The 14,210-nt window shown below is 32.7% G+C and overlaps 1 protein-coding gene across 3 annotated transcripts in view; it reads right to left on the bottom strand.

Moving 5' to 3' along the window:
* Positions 1-3,042: 3,042 nt before the first annotated feature.
* LOC120413651 (DENN domain-containing protein Crag) overlaps positions 3,043-14,210 on the bottom strand; it is a 72,091-nt gene continuing 60,923 nt past the window's right edge. For all 3 annotated transcript variants that reach the window (XM_052711244.1, XM_039574568.2, XM_039574567.2), the window contains one exon: positions 3,043-3,776. In XM_052711244.1, the coding sequence (XP_052567204.1) occupies positions 3,458-3,776 (319 nt within the window). In that variant the 3' untranslated portion in view covers positions 3,043-3,457. The remainder of the gene's footprint in view (positions 3,777-14,210) is intronic.

Below are 14,210 nucleotides of genomic sequence, written 5' to 3'. Positions count from 1 at the left end.
AAATTAAAGAATCAATTTATAATGCATTCTCCTCCACTTAGAACAATTTTTAGCATGTTTGGGTGGATTTGAAAATCTATAGAATTTTTAAAATTTTCGATGCTTATTAATACGTAAAAAAATATTTTTTTGCTAAAATTTTTGTTTTTGTAAAATTTAACATTTTTTGAAAACGAATAATTGCAGAACTAGTGTAAAATTCATTTTAAGATAAGTGCAGTGCTTCTGGGGACGCGCAGTCCTGTTTTTTCGCGATAATTTTCGTCTCTTTTGTGTCGCTGTTTGTGTGCATGGGGTGATTGGTCATTATAATTGAACAATGGCATCATAAGTGCAGTGTTTTTGGAATGTACTACGGAAGAGGTTTACATCGCAGTCGGGAGCTGGTTGGATGATCCTGGAACTGAATTTGGTGAGAGCGTTCTAATTTATTTCTTATTATATTACTGCATTTTAATGTTCATAATATTTATCAACCAATGCCCACTACTTCATTCGTCGGTGAAGTATCCCATCAAACCCTTTCCCCTTCCAAATCCGGATATCTTGGAGGTCGTCTAAGTGTCATTCGGCACATTCCTGACGCATTTATTTTCCTTATCGGCGCCAACCTAGCTATTGCGAGCTTTATGCTCGGCTAGAGTACGGTCAACCAAGCTAAGCTAAGCTAAGCTAAGCTAACTAGTGTAAAATTCATTTTAATAGAAGAAGATTTTTTCAGCACAAGTCGTACATTTATCCAATGAGGTTCACTGAGTTTGATAAATACGACGAGTGCTGAAAAAATCAAGTTTTACAATGAGTTCCATACAACATTTTTTGCAATTCCGAAAAACACACATTGAGTGAAATTTTAAGTCAATTTTTCATGTATTTTGTCAATAAATCGTTTAAATCAAAAAAATGTTGAAAAGTGTTACTTTTCGAAACAAGTGCTGAAAAGTTCAACTATTCAGCACCCATTTCAGTGCTGAAAAGTAGAACTTTTCAGCATTTATTTTGAAAAGTGTTGCTATTCGATTCTGTTATTTTTGGTACAGAAAAGTAGGCTATTTCGTCGTTCAAGAATGACAGGAAAAGTAAGTAGTTTCACGACGGATTTGCAAAAAATTACATTACAATACAATATGTTACAGTATTCCAATGCCGCCATCTTGGATTACACACTTTGGAGCATTTTTGTAGGGAATGTTGAGGTTAGATCCCTCAAATTTTAAAAACAATAAAAATATTTTTTTTTGCCGGGATCCGTGGTGTAGGGGTAAGCGTGGTTGCCTCTCTCCCAGTCGGCCTGGGTTCGATCCCAGTAGGTCCCGGTGGCATTTTTCGAGACGAGATTTGTCTGATCACGCCTTCCGTCGGACGGGAAGTAAATGTTGGCCCCGGACTAACCTAAAAAAGGTTAGGTCGTTAGCTCAGTCCAGGTGTAGGAGTCGTTTCCCACGTTTACGCCAACCAGTAGAGCAGCTTTTTGTGAACATTTCTGTTCAGTTTTACTTTTGCCAAAAGTAATTCCTATTCCTTTTATAAGCATTTTACAAAAATATTCCCAAAGTCTATTCTAGTCAGACGAGAATGCACTGAGTGCCGCGCAATTTCTATTATCGGCGGTAGGTATATTACTCTTAAATAAGAATTTTTAGAATGCATTTAACCAAAATAAATATTACGTAAACACTTTTTTTTTAAATGTGGGAAGAATACATTTTTAGTGTTTCAAAATACGTTTTAAAAGAAAATGTTCACTAAGTTTTGCGCGCCCAAAAATAGATGTTCATTATTTTAAAGCTAAAGTTTTCTCCATATTTTGCAACCAGTTTCAATAAGATTGATGCAGTGCATTTTTATTTATTTACAGTCCAGACTCGATTATCCGAAGTTTCGACTTCGACTTCGGATAATCCAGTCACGAACAAAAAAAAAAAAAAATCTTAAGATGGTTTCATAAATTTTGGCTTTGGCCATGAAAAATATTCCTAATATTTTTTTTGATTTTATAATGTTTTAATATTTGTATATTTTAAATTTTTATATTTTTAAATAATATTAAAATAGTTTCATTTTGTTATATTATAAAACGACTTCGGAGAGTCGAATCCGACTGAATTGTTGGAGTAACTTTTTATACTGGTTTTATGACATTTTATTTAAAAAAAACAACCAATGCGCTGTGGGTTTCCTATGTACATATGACCTTTTGAAAAAACAAGCGAGAAATATATTTTTTCATTTTCAAAATTTGTTTATTTTTTTATTGGAGTTTGTTTTTTTTACCTTTGAAATTTTTCTTCCGTTTGGTGTACTGGTAAACAAAATTGTGGCCTTCATCTCGACCTTGATTTTGTGCCGTCGACGTGCCTTCCTAGGCACAATGCTATGAGGGGGACTCCAAAAATCGCGCTTGCTTTGATTTATTTTATAAATTTCAAGAAGACTTAAGCATTGAAAAGTTCCAAGAAGCCTTGGTGGTCGTGTGATATTTCTACGATCTTAAAACAACAAACATCGCAAACAATTTTATCACTTAGAATGGTACATATATATTTTCTTCTTTTCACCAGTATATGTCATTTTTCATTTTACTATCGTTGCTAGCACTAGCAACACTATTTTTTTAATTGTTATTTGCTTAACCAAACCTGTCTTTGACTCAGCAATTACAGCGATTTGTTTTTCGTTATGTTTTGCGTAAAGCCCTTGTCTTGCCTAGTATTCGCATCGACGACTTGCCTTTGCAATTTTCTTCTGTGCAGAATAAGAAACATAATTAAAAGATCGCACTCTAAGTAGATATTATTATTTGTTTTCCTTTCCGGTTTATAACGATTTTTACACAACTTCTCTGTAACAGAAATTTTTTCCACGCGGTGTGCAACAACAACACATAAAAATTGCATTCTTTTTTATTCGTTTGCAGAAAAGAACTTTTTGTTTACATCCAACGAAAATTGTTTGCCTCTTTCTAAGTAGAATATGTTTTTTCTCTCATCAATTTGAGTTGTATCACAAAACCTCTTTTTTTTTAATGTCTTATTTTTTACGTTTCGTTTTCTCATTTTTCGTCTGTTTCGCATTAATTAAGTAGAATGATTGCTGACGTCAGGCTTTTTCTGTGTTGTTTTTTTAGTATGTCTATTGAGCAAGCTTGACACCGTAATCTCTTTGATAAGTTACTAATTACGTTAGTGTTAATTACCACTCATTTAAAGGGGGAGTTGGTCTGCGTGTTTAAGCTTCTGATTTAGTGCTCTTTTTGTTTTTTTTTAATGAGATGTAATTTAACTAGCAGAATGTGTGAATGATGCTCTATCGACTAAAAAATAAATTTATTGTTGTCCTTTCCGGGGGGGATTTTAAATAAAAACTAATAATTTACACGTCACGTCACGTCTCTTACCTCATCCCTTCGGAGGTAAGCTTGCTACCTGCTCCGTCGCTGTAGCAGTTTGACGCTGGGTCAGGGCAGCATCAGCGGCTTAAAGTACTCGCGGCAAAAGATGGCCGCCGAGGACGGAGGCAGGTCCTGCGTCCGGTAGTACGCGTTGCACTCCTTCTCCGTCAGCTTGTCGAACACGGTCGCGTACTCGCGGTGGAACGAGTTCAGATCGATGTTGGCGCGGCCAATGGCGATAAAGGCCAGAAACAGAATGTCCCGGTAGATCGAGTGCGTCCGGTCGACGCCGCGGTGCTTCAGCTTGTGGCGCTCGTTGGCGAGCCGCTTGATCGGGGTCAGCAGGTCGTTGCACCGGATGGAGGCGATCACCTGCTGCATGACACTGGGGAATGGCGAAAGAAGATACAGGATTTGAAAAATGGGGTATTTCTATCGTTCTTGCTTTTTCTTGAGCATGGGAGTTTAGGTGTTGATTAACCGTTTAAACAAATTTAAATTAAACATAAAAAAATATATGTATATTCCAAATTCGGGGGTGAACAAAGTGTGGCTCACAAGGTGATTTTTTTTCTAGGAATTTTATGGAAAATAATTTTTAACAATAATTAGGATATAAACCTTTGTACAAAACAATGAAATCTGAAGTCTTTTGAACAATTATGACTATTAGTTCATCATTTATTAGCTTTTATGCAGAAAATAGCAAATTCAAAAAAAAAATTAAGGTGTGCAATTCTCTCAGATTTCCGTCATTCGATTTGTTTTGTCCTTTTTAATCCGGCTGAAACTTTTTTGGTGCCTTCGGTATGACCAAAGAAGCCATTTTGCATCATTAGTTTGTCCATATATTTTTCCATACAAATTTGGCAGCTGCCCATACAAAAATGATTTATGATAATTCGAAAATCTGTATCTTTGGAAGGAATTTATTGATCGATTTGGTGTCTTCGGCAAAGTTGTAGGTAGGATAAGGACTACACTGAAAAAATATGATACACGGTAAAAAAAAATTGGGTGATTTTTAATGTCACTTTTTGTCACTAAAACTTGATTTGCAAAAAAACGCTTTTTTATTTTTTTTTTCATTTTTTGATGTTTTAGGGGACATCAAAAGCCAACTTTTCAGAAAATTCCAGAATGAGCAAAAAATCTTTGACCGAGTTATGAATTTTTGAATGAATACTGATTTTAAAAAAAATCGAAATATTGGTCGAAAATAATTTTCAACTTCATTTTTCGATGTAAAATCAAATTTGCAATCAAAAAGTACTTTAGTGAAATTTTGATAAAGTGCACCGTTTTCAAGTTATAGCAATTTTTAGGTAACTTTTTTGAAAATATTAGCAGTTTTTCATTTTTTTAAGATTAGTGCCCATGTTTGCCCATTCTTGAAAAAAATATTTTTGAATAGCTGAGAAAATTCTCTATATTTTGCTATTTTAACTTTGTTGATACGACCCTTAGTTGCTGAGATATTGCCATGCAAAGATTAAAAAACAGAAAAATTGATGTTTTCTAAGTCTCACCAAAACAACCCACCATTTTCTAATTTCGATATCTCAGCAACTAATGGTCCGATCTTCAATGTTAAAATATGAAACATTAGTGAAATTTTCTGATCTCTTCGAAAAAATATTTTTTTTAATCAAGACTAACATTTCAAAAGGGCCAAACTTTTAATATTACGCCCTTTTGAAATATTAGGTTTGATTTAAAATAAAATAATTTTTCTCTACTGATTTCGTAGAGAATTGCCCCAATGTAAAAAAAATGCCTTTTTCAAATTCATTAAAAAAATAAAAATGTTCAAACAATTAATCTTTTTAAATGTTTTTAAGAACTATTCGCGTTAAAAAAATAAAAAAATATTTCAGATATATCTTAAGCAGCTATTTTTTTAAAGGAGGAGCCAAGGTTGTTAACGATAAAATTATTAAGGCTCGATAACGTTTTATCGTTATCTTCGGGACAATAACAACATTCTATCGTTATCGTAATTTCGATAATTCTATCGGCGATAATGTTATTATGGTTATTATGGCATTATGCATTATACACCTGTGCAATTGTTTTGCAATCATGAATTTCCAATTTTTTTTAAGTATTGACGAAAATTTTATTTTTTCGAGAAAAAAAAATTGCGGTGCTGTGAATTGTAATTTCATAAAAGTTCAAAATATTTTTAAACGAGCCAAAACATGCTAAATATGAAAATCAATACAGAAAAATGCATTTTAGATTGTTCTCAGTTGATTAGACTTCTATTTCCATAGAAATAGAAGTCTAATTTTGTATGCTTTTTCACTTTATATATTTTTTTTGAAAATACTAAAATTTTCACAAAATACCGTATTTTTTCGAAAATACTTAAATTTTTTAAACTTTTAAAATGGGTATCAAACGAAGCGATTTTTTTAAAGCGTTTACACCTTATTAGATTTTTTTTTGTTGACACTGAAATTTTCACAAGGTACCTTATTTTTCGAAAATACTCAAATTTTCAAAATTTGTTAAATGGGCAAACGAAGTGAAATTTTGATATGGTCTTAACCATACATTTTGTCAACGTGGACTTAGTACAATACCAAATTTTAATATGCGACCCCCCCTATGAAAAATGTTCAAAAACTTCAATACAATCCAGACTCGATTATCCGAAGGCCTGGGAAAAAAAATATTTTTGATTGTTGAGCTTTAGTATGTCCCCTAAACAACTCTAAAGTGATTAGGAATTTTTGAATCCAATATGGCGGCCAAAATGGCGGTGATAAAATATTGAAAAAAAATGCATTTTATTTTGAAATAGGCAATCAACAACTCAAATTTGACTAAAATGGAGTCGCAGAACTCGAATTTGATGTTAAAAGTAAGAAAAAAATACGGAAAACATTTTTTTTGTTCGTGATTCGATTATCCGAAGTCCCATACAAACCTTCGGATAATCGAGTCTGGACTGTAAATTATAATTAAAGACAGGTTGGGTCTTTAAGCATTTTTATTTGAGCCGTGTTCGCTCCGCTTAAGAGGTAGTTACAGACTGGTGGCTTATTTCTAAAACTTATCCTAGCTAGCTAGTTGGAAGGATTTCAGGTAGACAAATCCTTCCTAGCCAGGTGAGCCTAAATCAACAAGCTTGGGCTTGTTGGGAAAGAGCAACAGAGAGTCCGATAATGATCATGTTATCGGGCTCGGTTTGTTGGTGAAAGGAAAACAGAGAGTCCGATAATGATCGCGTTATCGGACTTGCTTCGGAACATAATTCCTCCGGGGGGTGAAAAAGCATGTCCTCATGCGTTATAATATAAATGTGTTTCTGTTCTTTACGCCTAAATAATTAAGATGTGTTTTTGATTATAGTTTTGCTCAGTAACATAAGCGATCCTCATATATGTGGATTTGAATTATAATTCAAAATATTTTCATAATTTTAAAAATTATCTGTTTAACTTTGTGTTCCTGGCTATCTATTTCTGTTTGAAGAGTTAATAGATTAAATGTTACATGAAATAACTGAGTAATTATACATTTTTTATTCATGGTTTGCTTCTTGATTTTTTTTTTGTTTCTTTTTTTTTTTTGAAAATGTAACACAAGTGGATGTGTTTTCATTATAATATTTCAAATATACATTTTTTTTTGTAATTATTGTTTGTTTTTTCAACCAGTTAACACAATATTTGAGATACTTTTTTACAACAGTTTTATTGGTTTTAGAACTGAATTTATGCTAATTAGCCTTTTTGGCATCAAGGTTATTTTGTACTACATTTTTTTTTATTGCTTATAACTGTCCGATTTAATTTATGTAATTTTTATTATTATTATCCTTAACGTTATCGTTTGTTGAGAATTCATTTGACACAGTATCTGTAATAGTTTTTGAACTCATGTGTAGTCTTTACCGCTTGCAACGATTTTTATGCATAATTTTGTGATTCAAATCTTCATCTATTTCTCACTGTAAACTGAACCTGTATTCCGATGTTTTAGTTATACATTGCAGTGTTTTGTTTTTTTTTTTTTTACTTAAATTAAGTTCAGTTACTTGTTTTAAGACAACATAGTCATATTTTTTATAACGTTTTCTGATTTTGAAAGTTAGTATGATTAAATTCCTATTCTTTTATATTTTGTCAAAGGAAAAATATGTTCCTAATGTTTTTGCTGTACTTAAGATTTCATTGAATTGAAAAATAAAACTATTTTTAATCAATTGTTTTAGTTAACTTTGAATCATATTGAACACTTTTAACCTTTTTATGATTATTTTTGTTCTGTTGCGAGAGTCATGAGTTATAATGTACAGTCAGAATGAAATTTAATTGAGTAATTTTTTTATTAGTTGACACACACTATTTGAATCATTTTATTTGCAATCTTATATTTTGTGATGTAAACAAAACTTTTAAGGTGTATTCACCCTTATTTTAACGTATTACGATTATAAGTACATTTTGATTCATTGATTTTAGCTTTAGATACTAATAGATTTTTAAATATATTGGTATATTTATAACCATTGATTTTTTGCATTTGGGTGAAGAAAAAAAGCTTTTCAAAGTTCTTTTGCAAATTTTTCTATCTTGTCTATGATTATGTGGTATATCATATATTGAATTGCTATCCACTCTCACAAAAAAAAATATACTAAATTTCTTTTAGGCATTTTGAAACCATTTCTTCATTGTCAATGTTGTATTGTCCGAACACTGTTGTTTTCAGTATCGTTTAATTTTTCTTGATAAAATCCTAAAAATATATCTGGACTTGTCAGGATTGGTTTTTGAACACTGGTCTTTTTTTCTTTTTTTGAGGAGATACAGTTTTTTTTTTATCAAATAAGCATACAAAACAAATACTTTTAATCACAGAAAAGCTTAGACTATTTTTTATCTGTATTTTGCTTTAAATTTTTTTGTTTTTAAATATTCGAAAGTAGTAAGAAAGCACTTTTTTTCAATTTAAATCATAATTCGTTTTAAACTCAATGTTAATCGGTCAAAGTTTTTGAATTACAGTTTGTGTGTGCTTTTTTGTTTTTAATTGTAACATTCATTTTTCTGAATTGATACTGTGTTGTTTGGACACATATTATTATTCACAATATGATGACAAAATGTCAATATGTGGGTGGTTGTTTAATTTTTCTATCATCAAATTCTCAGAGTACCAAAAACTCTAAAATATTCGTGGTAGGTTTATTTTCCGTATTATATTAGTATGCCGTACAATTGCTGTTGAATTTTTTTTTATTTTGAAATTTAGAAGTCTATATGACACATTCTCCGGCAATGTACACCTTAGGATGAAATTTTGAAAAGCGTGTATGAACTATTTGGATATTTTTCCTCGATTCTCGACTACTTGAAGCTTCGAAAATCATGGTTTTCATTAATTGATCATTTGAATATCATTATGTACAAGTTGGTTAAGTTATGCATCAATTCATGATAAAATTATCGTTTTAAAACATTTTTCTAAAAACTCCTGGTTTTCAGCGAAATAAAATCCAAAAATTATTCTTTAGATTGCATTTTGTAGGTTTTTAGTTGTACTAAACGGAAATGTCATGGGTTTGCAGTTTATCTTAAGTTAAGTATTTTTTCAAACTAGTGTAAGTTTACCATTTTATTGAGTTGCAACGTCACGAAAAAGGGACAGTTGTTTATGCCAACAGAAAACTAAACATTCAATCATTTTGATATTTTAGATGCTCTTTGTACTTGGAAAGAGCTTTCAAATGCAACCTAGAGCGACTAAATTGGTTGTCTAGATCCAAAGTTACAACAGGTTTAAGTTTGCGTTGCAACGTCACGAAATTTTAAATCATATTGGTCACATGGCAATAAAGGTGTATGCGTAGTTGGTTTTTGAAGATAAAAGGTTACTAAATATTATATATTTTTTATATAATGTTTCCGAGCATATTTACAGAAGAATTGTACATGGGTCATTCACAAATTCCGTTACTTAAGTTTGAATGCAACTCGATACAAGTAGGTATTTTATGAAACTTGTTGAACAAATCAAAATATACCGATGTTCACAATGGGGAAAAAATCTAAAACTTTCAAAAAAGTAATCACTTGGTTACTGGATGGCCCCTTTTTTGATAAACTGATTTACGCGAGGGTTCATTCAAATACAACGCAACGATTTTTTTTATCCTGCACCCTTATGTAGGCCAAATTATAATTAAATTCACTAAACATTAAAAATCACGTGATGCGATTGTTTTTTTTTACAAACTTTTGTCACTTTGTTGATGGACGAACCCTTACCTAAATAAGTTGTATGCAACGTTTAGTTGTTCGCAATTAAAAATGTTATGTTGGGCAGGTAAACAGTTTTATTATTTCCTCAAATTAAAATTTAATTTAAAAAGCACAAAAGTCAACAAAATAAGTTAAGTTGTTTGCAGATCACCCCTTAGGGCCATCAACAAACGATATGGGCACTTTATTTATAAATTTCAGCCCACCTGAAAACTTGAAGCTCCTCCTCCCTTCTAAAACTTCCACGTGTTTTGTAAATTGCTCAAAAGCATTAAAATATTAAGGGAGCGTTTGTGAATTATGTAACAAAATATTTACATTTTTAGGCTTCCTCTACCCCCTGGTTTCCGATACATTTTTTGTGTAAATCCTCGAACCCCCTCCCCCATGATATTATGCCGTTACGTAATGCATGGACGTCCCATTACATGGATAGAGGAGGGGAGAGTGGGGGGGGGGTGTCCTTCGTGATAATAGAATAATACAAATATTTATTTTTAGTTTAAAAACGTTTGGAAAACTTCGTTAATCGTACTGCTACTGTGATAGCGGTATAGGAGGAGGGGGGGGGGGGGTCAAACATGGGCGGGCCAATCAATTCACATGTCCTTGTACTGTCTATTAATGTCCTATAATAAAACCTTAACCTACAGTTGTTCAAACTAACAAAAACTATGATTTATTTTGAAACTAAAATTTCGTGACGTTGCAACGCAACGAAAAACTCTGTTTTCAAAAACAAAGCGTTGCAACGTCACGAAATGTAAGCGGTCTTTAAAAATCGGGGTTTGATTTTTTCGTAAAACTAATGATTGCATTCGATTTGTTGGCCAATTTTGCACTAAAAATGGAAGAAGAACTCCAAAATTGTCGTTTAACAGAGCCGAGTTTATGGCGAAAAATGAATTGGGTCAGGATTGAGAAAAAGTCACGCGTTGCAACGTCACGCTACATATTCCCCTCTCAAAAATCGAATATTCGCTTGAAATAATGCTTCAATACTGTTTCTTATAGGAAATTTAATGTACTTTCCGAATCTGTAATAAAATATGTACCTTTTCAATGTATTTTTTGAGTTACAGCCGAAATACTGAAAAAAGAAAAGTCAAAGCGTTGCAACGTCACGGCGGAATGTGTCATATAGATTTTTTTTTTTTGCTAGCTGCTTACATTTTTTTTTATTCATCAAGATTTCTCTGAATGATATGAATCGTAGAGTAAAATTACTTCTGATAGTTTTCAGTTGTGGCAAAATGATTTTCTTTTTAAAATGTAAGCTTTTTATCAGCTTATTTAGAAGCCTTTGACTTAAAAAAACCATTGTTGAATGTTTTCTTCATGATTATTTTTATAGTATCTAATTTATTAATTAAATTTGTGTTTATTTTTTTTCACATCTTGTAATAAATGTTAGGGACATTTTTTTCTGAATTACTTCTGCAATTATCGTTATAATTTTAGTTCATTGAACACAATTCACAAATGCTCGTTGGTCTACGCCAATCGATTGTTTGTTTTACACAGCAAACACTATTTTGTTATGTTTGCATTGAACTTCAGATAAAAAAAATATTGATATTAAATTCAAAGCAACATTCGAAACAGATAAAAAAAATGTTTTAGTGTACATTATATCTGTTTGAGCTAATATATGCATTGTTCTTTTATATCTTTCTGTTGTGAATACTACAGCAATCTTGAAATGTCCTTGTACTTGGTTTTGTACAACACATTTTTCTTGTAGATTTTTTTTATATCAAAATAAAAAAAAACGTACTCATATGATTGAGATTACGGTCTTAATTTGTTAGGTTGATAAGTTTTTTTTTTTTTTTTACTTCCAAATAACTGCTACTATCATGTTCGCATGACTCTTTAAGGGTGCACAGCAACGAAGGAAGTTGTTGTCTTCTTATTCCAAAATTGTCAAACTTACGGACCCAATCCTGCAACAACGGGATTGTAAAATTAGTCAAACTTTGTTGTAAATTGCTTTGTGGACAGTACTTTAGGGGATGAATAAAAAAATATGTCGATAGTACCCGTAGTTTTGAAGATACTAAAATGTCTGTAACAAAAATCTGGGTGCAAAAGCTCTGGTTGATGTGCACCGTTAAAACATTTTTTTTTATATTTGTTTGTGATTTTGCTACATAAAAATTAGTATTGTGTCAAAATAGAAACAATCTTAATAAAGATTGGCACAATAAATAATTTTTTTTTTTTTTGCTGGGCAAAATATTTTTGCAGCTTTTGATTGGATATTGTTTTATCTATTTGAATTTTAGCTATCAAGCAATTTAGATGCGATCAATAACTGTCTCTTCAGTTTTATTTTGTTTAATTGTCGTTATTTCATGAAAATCATTTTAAAAAAACATGTGTCTTTGACATTCGATAACAGCTTCTTAAAAGCGTATTCCACGATGTCTAGATATGGAGTGAGCAGTTTTACTTCAAAAATTTTGCAAAATATTTTGTTAATATAGTTAACAGAAGTCTTGCCATTTTGATTTGAATCGGTCTGATTCACTGATCTGTCACCTACGATGTTTTTACTTGTTATATGAATGTTTTTTTTTTTACCCCGATCGTAAAAGCGGTTTTGCAATTTATAATTTTGAAATTGGCCTACTATCTTACATGGTAAAACATATTTATGGGGTGTTGATTTGTATTTCCACTTTCTAGTTAAAAGATCAATTGACAACTTTTTACCCCTATCGTAAAGCTTTTGATTTGACAAAATTTTGGAATTTGTATCTACGAACTTATCTTTATATGTTAACACATACCTATTCGATGACATGCAATTCGTTGACTTGAAGTTCCGTTGATTTCTAGATAACTTGTTGTTCCCTTGGTTTTTGTTGGCTTCGCTGATTCTTGATCCATCCGTTGATTTTTTTGTTCCGATTGAACTTTTTGTTGACGTGTTGTTTGCTGGATTGTTGCTCCGTATCATGCGATGTTGACGTTGAAATATGTTTCTTGTACTTTTTGTAAATTTGTTTTTCGAACTGGTGAACTTTTTACGTTCTGCAATTAAGATAACGTTGCTTGGCGATTCTTCTTGAAGATTGTTTATTTGTTTGTTGTCCGTTTGAGTTGATCTATTCTGACTTGTCATTTCAATCAAACACTTTGGACTGTTTTCAAACATCAATCCCGGTAGTTGGCTCCTTGCCTTATATCCATCAATTCACTTGATGTTGATTCGTTGATTGTTTGATTAGTACATTTTCGTACTATGTTCAAATTATATTGAACGTTTTTGACATCTGACTCCCCAAGGAGGCCAATTTTTGCACTCCATTTTAACAGGGCACTCAGGTCTTTTATAAGAGAAGAGGATATATTTCCATCTTCTATATCATGATTGAGTCTTGTTTTTAGCTCAAGAACTCTTTTTAATAAAATTTGTTGGAACTGTGGTTCCATATTTACGAACTGGTACATTTTTTCCAGTCGTTTTCCTTCACTTCACTTCTACTCTTCTCTTTTGATTCTCACTGAGTCATCCTCTTGATGCGACGTATGGCGGGATGGCTCTCAAATCAATTAAGTTGCTAGTCGTGGTGGTCCTCGTCGAGTACTGCTCCTCAGGTTCCTCTGTTGGCGGTGTCCTCAATTCCGATGTTCCGATGATGCTCGAATACTCCGGTGACGTTCGGGATTAATTCCGTATTTGTCCGGGAACACACTTCGCGAATGGTTATTAATCACACGCATGCACTATTTGATTCTGCTCTGAGGTTGATCGACGCCGACCGGCTGCGCCAATTATAATTAAAGACAGGTTGGGTCTTTAAGCATTTTTATTTGAGCCGTGTTCGCTCCGCTTAAGAGGTAGTTACAGACTGGTGGCTTATTTCTAAAACTTATCCTAGCTAGCTAGTTGGAAGGATTTCAGGTAGACAAATCCTTCCTAGCCAGGTGAGCCTAAATCAACAAGCTTGGGCTTGTTGGGAAAGAGCAACAGAGAGTCCGATAATGATCATGTTATCGGGCTCGGTTTGTTGGTGAAAGGAAAACAGAGAGTCCGATAATGATCGCGTTATCGGACTTGCTTCGGAACATAATTTGTATCATCGTTTATTTCTTTTATTTTTCCCGACGAAATATTTTCGTCCACCCCGCAAGTGAAAGGGAATGTTCCAGTCTTTCACATGCATCTAAAAGTTTTCTTGCTATTTCTTAAAAAATACTACCCCTCCAATAAAGACCCCTTGTAATATGTTTGATGTTTGAATTTAGCACTTTTTTTTTCTCAAGAACTGCTTCAACTAAAACGAAGTTGACTTTATAGCTGTCGGCCACCATTGCTAGTACCAACCACTAGTGTCTTCCTTTTTATCTACAAGGCAAGGACTTCGCCACCCTGGGCTCCTAAGCGTATGAAAGTATGTGGCACGGAGCGCCCGCCGCGGGATTCGAACCGGCGACCTCTGGATTTTGAGTCCAGTGCGCGGTCCGATTGATCCACACGGGCGGGACTACTTGAACTGCTTGAGCAAAACAATCCCATGAAACTATTGAAA

Source organism: Culex pipiens, chromosome 3 (assembly GCF_016801865.2).
Source record: "Culex pipiens pallens isolate TS chromosome 3, TS_CPP_V2, whole genome shotgun sequence".
Classification (NCBI taxonomy): Eukaryota; Metazoa; Arthropoda; class Insecta; order Diptera; family Culicidae; genus Culex; species Culex pipiens.
This window is presented reverse-complemented; position numbering and strand designations above follow the sequence as displayed.